At 51.6% G+C, this 7,304-nt stretch overlaps 1 protein-coding gene across 2 annotated transcripts in view; it reads left to right on the top strand.

The window, feature by feature from the left end:
- Positions 1 to 6,689, top strand: part of DNAAF9 (dynein axonemal assembly factor 9) — a 137,918-nt gene extending 131,229 nt beyond the window's left edge. For both annotated transcript variants that reach the window (XM_054724371.1, XM_054724372.1), the window contains exons 33-37: positions 45 to 119; positions 1,878 to 2,083; positions 3,201 to 3,266; positions 4,204 to 4,297; positions 4,855 to 6,689. In XM_054724371.1, the coding sequence (XP_054580346.1) occupies positions 45 to 119; positions 1,878 to 2,083; positions 3,201 to 3,266; positions 4,204 to 4,297; positions 4,855 to 4,967 (554 nt within the window). In that variant the 3' untranslated portion in view covers positions 4,968 to 6,689. The remainder of the gene's footprint in view (positions 1 to 44; positions 120 to 1,877; positions 2,084 to 3,200; positions 3,267 to 4,203; positions 4,298 to 4,854) is intronic.
- Positions 6,690 to 7,304: the final 615 nt, after the last annotated feature.

Below are 7,304 nucleotides of genomic sequence, written 5' to 3' on the forward strand. Positions count from 1 at the left end.
CTCTGCCCCAGGTGGGTAACAATCCTGTCCTCTTCCTCCACCAGCAATTCAGTCTTCCATCAAGCCAAGTCCTTTCTCTGGAAACATCTACCACATCCTGGGCAAAGTGAAGTTTTCAGGTAACTGGGGGGTTGGATTTGGGAGCCCTGCACTATGGAGTTCAGAGCCTCCACTGGTGCTCTGCAGACTCTCTCCAAAACCCTCCCCTCTGGGCCTTATACCATTGGACTCTTCTAATCACCCCTCTCCGCCAAGGGCCTACCTTCCTTCAGGTCCTTCTGCTCCACAGTGGAGGATCTGTCCTGCTTCCCCTGGATGGCCTGCCCAGGGCTCTCCTCACAGCTCCTGGACTTCCTTGACTTCCTTGTTCCAGAGACTCAAGCCATTATCCATGGTTTCTTTCTAGCCCTATCACCTTTTTAGAGCTATCCCAACACTGAGATCTCCAGCTTCTGATCCGTGTCTGTCAAAGTCACTTGCCTTCTCTCTCCTGTTCAGTAGGCCCTATTTATCAGCCTTAGACCTCTGGAGCCCTGCAAACCTGACGTCTGTCTATCCTGGGCTGGGGTCAGAGAAGGCCTCAAAACAAGGAGTTGCTCAACTCAACATTGAGGAAGGGGAGACTGTTCCAGAGAAAAGGCACAGCATATGCTGTGGGCCTGAGGCAAAAAAGGCACACTTCAGGAACCAAAAAGGGTTTACTATGGCTGGGGCTTAGGGGGAGGCAGGGATTGTGTCTGTTAGGTTGTCTAACTAGCAGGTGTTAGCTACATAACAAGAAACAAGAGGTCAGGCTGCATAGCAAGGCCACTGAGGACCCAGGTAATGTGTGTCTCTGTGTTCTTCCATTCTTGGTGTCAGCTTGTCCTCAGGTACCCACTCCTATGGTTGCCAGGTAGTGCTGTAGGTCTAGGTGTCAAATCCAGACACAGCATCCAGCCGATGGAGATGCTGGCTCTTCCTGTGGTATCTTTATCAGTGCAGACACCCTTGCTGAAGTGCCTCCTCCCAGTTCTTTAGCAGACTTCTCCCCTTGGCCAGGAATGAGTTGCTATGCCTTCCAGGATCCAGGACCCATGGGGAATTGGTATTGGAGGAGGAGAGGTCTGCTGTCTGCTACAGGGAACCATTGAGAGTTATAAGCATGGAACCATCTGGGTCTTCAGATGGAAGAATTAGACAACGTAACCTTTAAAAAGGAATCTTTCATGGTCTTTAACCTGTACCATTGGCCTAATTTATATTACTGAATTTGAAACTTTGGCCCTCTCTTTAAGCCCCTTGCTCAAGCCCACTTCCCTCAGGCACCAACAGACAACCCCCCCACCTGCTTCAGGGGTCTTAGTGCCTTTGTCTTCCCTCTCCCCCATCATCAGCTCCTTTTCTTTCTTTATACCTACTCTTGACCCCTTTCTTGTTCAAGGTTAACCTCTATTGTTCTGGATCCCTTTCTCATCCTGCCTTTTAGAGGTACCTTGATCTTTTCTCATGTCTCCTGTCAGTCATAGCCCCGCTTCTCAGCCTGTGAACCTTGTCCCCTCTTTTCTGTTCCCATCCAGGTGACCCTCCCACAGCACTTGTACTGTGGACACGCCTTCCTCCCTTGGCCTCTCAGGCCTCTGTTGAGACCCACCCCTCCAGAAGGGGGCCTTTCTCTTATAGTCCCTTTCTGGGTTGTATCCACCTGATCACTTGATCAACCAACCTACTCCACCCTCTCGTACTTCATCCTTTCTAACTTGCCACCAATCATGTCAGTTCTCCCTCCTGTACATGTCTCATGAGTCTGTCCTCAGCCATAGACCCTGTGTCAGTCTTAGTGTAGCCTTACTCTTTGGGGCATTGTCTCAGGGACTGACTGACACGTGTCCTTGCAGACTCTGAGAAGACCATGGAGGTCTGCCACAACACTTTGGCCAATTCCTTGAGCATCGTGCCTGTATTGGAGGGACCCACGCCACCACCCAGCTCCCGAGGCACACCTCCAGACAGCAGTGGGCAACAGGAGTGTTACCTCGTGTTCATCGGCTGCTCCCTGAAGGAAGAAAGTGTCAAGGACTGGCTGCGGCAGTCTGCTAAGCAGGTAGTTTTTGAAGCCCAGACAGACTTGGCACAGATGTGGCTAGCACACCTCAGAGCTGCTGCTGGCCTTGAGGCAAAAGTCCCTTCACAGTCTCCCTGGTGCCTCCCCACTCTCCCACCACTCAGACTCAGCCAGCACTTTCAGGGACACTTAGAGAGTGGAAGGCAGCCACTCGGACAAACTCGAGGCAGACTTGTTCTCACAGCCATTTCCAATTCCGCTGCCACAAGCAGACTGGAGTTACTAGGTAGCCTAACTGGGGCCTGGGTGAAACCTACTTGTTCCATGTAGACCCTGTGTCAAACTGATGTTCCAAACTCAAAATGTCATTTCTTAGCTGAAACTAATTCAAGATTCTCCTGTGTTCTGAGCCCAGAATTGCCTATTCTTGAGCTTTCCCTCTAGAAGGAATTAACAACAAAGATATGGGTAGAGCCTTTTGCAAATCAAGACTCACTGGATAGCAGTGAGCCTGGGGCCCTGGAGACAGGTGCCGGGGAAGAGGAGGCTTCCTGTAAATGCACACAAGCATCTTTAGCCCAAACACACACACACACACACACACACACACACACACAGTAGAGTTATGGAGTTAAAATCCTTCAATACACTGCAAGCTTTGGGTGCTAAGCCTCTTAGCGCAGCCTTGGGGGGGTTAGCTCATCCTAGAACTCTGGAAATAAAATTGGCTGGGGCCCGGGGCCTTTGTAGATGCTCAGTGGAAAGCTGTCTTTTATAGTGAGGAATGGCTGCCTGTAGGCTGTGTCTTTCTCAGACCTACCTGGATAAATTTGATGATGCTTGACTATGGGAGGGACCTCATCCCTTTGTCTGCATGTCTGTCACTGGTGGGCCTTAGGGATGAGAATCTGCAGAGGCAGGAATATGCCTATTTGCAAAAGCACTGGTCTCTCCTCTGCCACTACCCCCAGCACACAAAGCTCTGGAGTGGTCTTCTTGAGGGGCAGACAGGCAGGATATTGTGTTCAGGTCATGACAGTGCTTGCTTTTCCCTCCACTGGGGTCTTAGTCATATCACTGGCCCCTTGAGCCCTCACCCGCCCAGGTACTCCATCAGCTCTGTTGGGACCTGACCCCTCCCTCCATCTCTGCACAGAAGCCTCAGAGGAAAGCCCTGAAGACCAGGGGGATGCTGACGCAGCAGGAGATCAGGAACATTCATGTGAGTACCCTGCCCTGGGGGCTTAAGGCCCGTCCATATCCCACGTCTGTCCTTCCAAGCTTGTGTAGCTTCATCCTTTGGGATTTTCTGGTGTCACCTGGGCATGAGATCTAGGAGAAGGTGAAGCCCTGTTTTGTCACCCTGTTCAAACAGCTGAAGAAGTTATTCTCTCCTTCCCATCCCCATGGTCTACATAAACCAGCAAGGGCCCAGGAAAAACTGTCCAGATCCTGAAGCTGCTTATGGGTAATGTGTGAATCCTGAGGCCAGGACAAGAGGGCCCTTGATGAGCCCTCTTGACCTCCAGGCTGACTCCCAGCCTCTGCCCCAGTTCCTACCTCCACGGGAGCCTTTTCCTGACAGGATGGGAGGCAAAGACTAAAAGGAATACAGGCCCCAACATGAGCCACATCACCAGTCCCAGTAATGTGCAGGTGGGCAGGAGAGTGCTCTGGGACTCCAGGAACCCCTGCTTTGGACTGGAGGAGAGCTCCTTCATATCCAGGCCCAACAGGACCTGGGCAACCCTGGGTGCTCCTGGGCAGGACACCGTGGGCATCTCAGAAGACAGACCTTCAACAAGGTTGAGTGCAAGTAGTTTACTTTGGAAATGATCCTAGGAGACACAAGTAGGGAAACGGGAAAGTAACAGAGAGAAGGAAGGGGAGACAGCCAACAATGGGTATGTTTCTAACCAGGACCACTGTGGACAACCAGAGTCTTCTCACTAGGGACACTCAGAGTGCCTCCCTACGCGCCTGGAGACCTCCATCGTCATTGCCTGAGAGCTGCTGTGGGGAGGTGTTAATTCCCTGACACACAGCCTCCATGGAGTGGGCTATCTTGCTAGGATAATAGGTTTGTTTTTGTTTTTAATGAATGAGTGAACGATAGAAAGTGGTCAGATCATTCTAACAGGACTCTTTTTTCCCTATAGGTTAAACGCCACCTGGACCCCCTACCTGCAGGCTACTTTTATAATGGCACCCAGTTTGTCAATTTCTTTGGTGACAAGACTGATTTTCACCCACGTATCCTTGGAATCTGGGGCTGGGGGTGTCTGGAAGCTTATCTATAAGGAAAGTGTCTGCTAGAGGCAAGGCAGCCCCGCACTGGAGCAGGCTGGGTTCTGAGAGCAGCAAATCATAGAGGCGGATTTCATTTTGGCCTCTTAAAGTCAATTGAATTTCTCCTTCATTCAGTGCTTGCTGATATAATCCCGTGAGTTGTAGTTTAAATGCAGCTGTGTTGACACCCTCAGTTCTGTGGTCTCAAGGTCACAATTTACATGTTGGAGATGGGGCCTGCTTATAGTAGTTACTCTGTGAAAAGGTAGATAGGGTGCTGCTGTGTGCTAATGAAAGCTGAAGGGCGCAGGTCTAAGACCTCAGGAAGGACCCTGCGCCAACCCCTGCCGCATTCTTTGTAGCTTTGGTGCTGCCAGTATGTAAAAGCCCATCAGGTACCCTCTATGCACTTACTACCTCAGAGTCTGCCCCGCCCCCTCGCCTGCCCACAGATCCCTCTGGGCCAGGGCAGGCTTTTTTGTCCTCCACACTCATGGCTCTCTTCCTTAATGAGCTGCCAGTCATGGACCAGTTCATGAATGACTATGTGGAAGAAGCCAACCGGGAGATCGAAAAGTATAACCGGGAGCTGGAGCAGCAGGAATATCACGATCTCTTCGAGCAGAGGCCTTAGAGGAAGGCTGCAGAATGTCCACTCAAGATGGACAGAACAGGGTGTCTTAGCCTCAGTTCCTCCAGAGGCCCCTCCCACAGAGGGGCTGTCTTTGTTCTCCTTGGCCTTTGTGTGCTGGCTTGAGTGCATGTTGTCTTTATTCTCTTTGCAGCGCTGAAGAGCATCACCGCACCACTGATTTGGGGGGAGGGGTCCTCGTGGAGCATGAGCAGACAAGGACTGCAGTGTGTGTGGCTGGCAATCCAGGACCTCTAGGTCTCTCACAGTATCTCCTTTGGGCTGTTGAAGCACTGTGTGAGGGTGGGGGCAAGCATTTGGAGTGCACAGAGTAGCTGCTAGGATGCAGAAGGAACCCTAGCTACCCAAATTGGAGCCACCCTTGGGGAGGGCCAGGCCACCACAGACCTCAGGCCTCAAGACAGTGCCCCAGAAGAGCCTTATCCCAGTGCCTACCTTCCTGGTCAGGCTCCTCCCATTGAGGGAGCTGGCCCTGCTGGCCCTGGGCCAGTCCTGGGGGAACGGCACAAGCTCTGCCCCAGCCCAACCCAGAGTCAGCTTGGGCTGAGATCAATAGCTGTTCTAAAACGAGGGGATTGTCCTTACAGACTAAACTGGAAGGCGACCTGCTTTTCAGCAGCTTTGAACTGACACAAGCAGTCCCCCTCAGGATGGGTTTTGAGTCCCCTTATGGTATCACTCCAGTTTGCCTAATTCAGGGACCAGAGCAAACCTGCTGCTGAAGGCTCCCTGGCAATGCTTTGCCTCACTGTTGAGGGGAGAATCCTGCAACTGCTCAGTTTTAGGTCCTGATCATTTTTTGGGGTGTCATTGAATGGGGTTCAGTCCCCAGCACCCAACCCTCCCCTCAGCCTCGCCAGGGAAGGTCTGGATTTCGGCCACAAACTTCAGGAAATTGGTGCCCCCAAGCATTGTTCCTGGCCCTGAATTTTTTGGGCTCCTGAGGACCAGGAATTTCAAAGAATTCCAATGTCCAAATTAGAATTCCTTCCAGTGGCTTTGTTTCCAGGGGACCACAGAGCAGAGGGGAATTGCAGGTCTGTCCCATGCTGACCTCCAGAACTAGTGTGGGAGAAGGGGAGGTCCCAGGCACTGCTATTAGGTGATGTCTGTTAGGACTTCAGCGCCTCAGCTGCCTAGGCTGTAAATGCTTTCTGATTTCATGTTGTTGTTTTTGCATGCCTTAGGAACAAGCACATAGGCGAAACCAGCAAAGTTTCCAGTAATGTAGTGGGGTTTTTGAGAAAGACCCCTGGTGCAGAGGAGAGTCAGAAAGGATGGAGCACATGTGGTCAGTGTGCCTGGTCACACAGAGGCCTGCATGCAAGTACTAAAGCAATTGTACCGGCTTTTCGGTACCACGTACTTGTATTAGGAAAAAACAATTTGTATTTGAAGCCAAACGAACAAAACTCCAGTACTACTGAGTAAGAAATCTTGCATGAAGAAAGGCTTCTGAAAAGACTCATGTTCTCCAGTCCCAGCTCCCAAAGCTGCTGGTGACAAGGCCCCAGATGTGGAGCCCAAGTCTGGGAGCCCCTAATGTCTGGCTGGCCAGAGTTTGGGGTTCACAGTGGACTTGCCTCTGCTCCAGAATCGATAACATAGATATTAAGTGCAATTGATTAAATAAGCAATGAGTTACTTGTAGCTTCCTTTAGCTCTGCCGAGCTCTTTTTAAAAACTCAGACTTGAGCAGCCTCAGAAAAGGGGTGGGTGGGGTGGGTGGGGCCATTTCCTCCAGGTGGGTTGCTGTGAAGTTTTAAATGAAAGCTCCAGATCTTGGAACTCGAGCCATTTCCTGGCTGCTGCACAAAGAGTTTTTAAAGAGGGGTCGGAACCCGCCCATAGCAGCGGGTCTTCCCACTGCGTGGGGCTGTACTTACGCGGTGGTCTTGGTTTCTGACCATCGTCCGTAGAAATGCTCTCTCACCAACTTGCCCCTCTTAGAGGGAAACTGTGATTACCTCAACCAGAATATGAAACTGTGATTGAAAAAAGTCAAAACGTTAAGTTTAAAAGCCAAACGGCAAAACTGGCTACGGCCTCCTTAGACACTCCTCAGCCTGCTCAGGAGTGTGAAGGGGCACATAGGTGAAAGGGCATTTCACTCCTTGGGCGCACTCTCTGTGCCCGATGAAGAGGCACGCGAGCAGTGCGCAGTGTGAGCTCTTTGAGGACTGAGGCCAGGGGGGCGCATCCTCCCTGCACTGCCTCTTCCAGAACCCGCGGGCCTCTGGGTTCCGACTGAATATCCACGTGATTCCTCCAGGTGGAGGGGGGGGGGGCTTGGCTGCCTCGCGAGGATGGGCCATGACA

Source organism: Eptesicus fuscus, chromosome 12 (genome assembly GCF_027574615.1).
Source record: "Eptesicus fuscus isolate TK198812 chromosome 12, DD_ASM_mEF_20220401, whole genome shotgun sequence".
In the NCBI taxonomy this organism is placed as follows: Eukaryota; Metazoa; Chordata; class Mammalia; order Chiroptera; family Vespertilionidae; genus Eptesicus; species Eptesicus fuscus.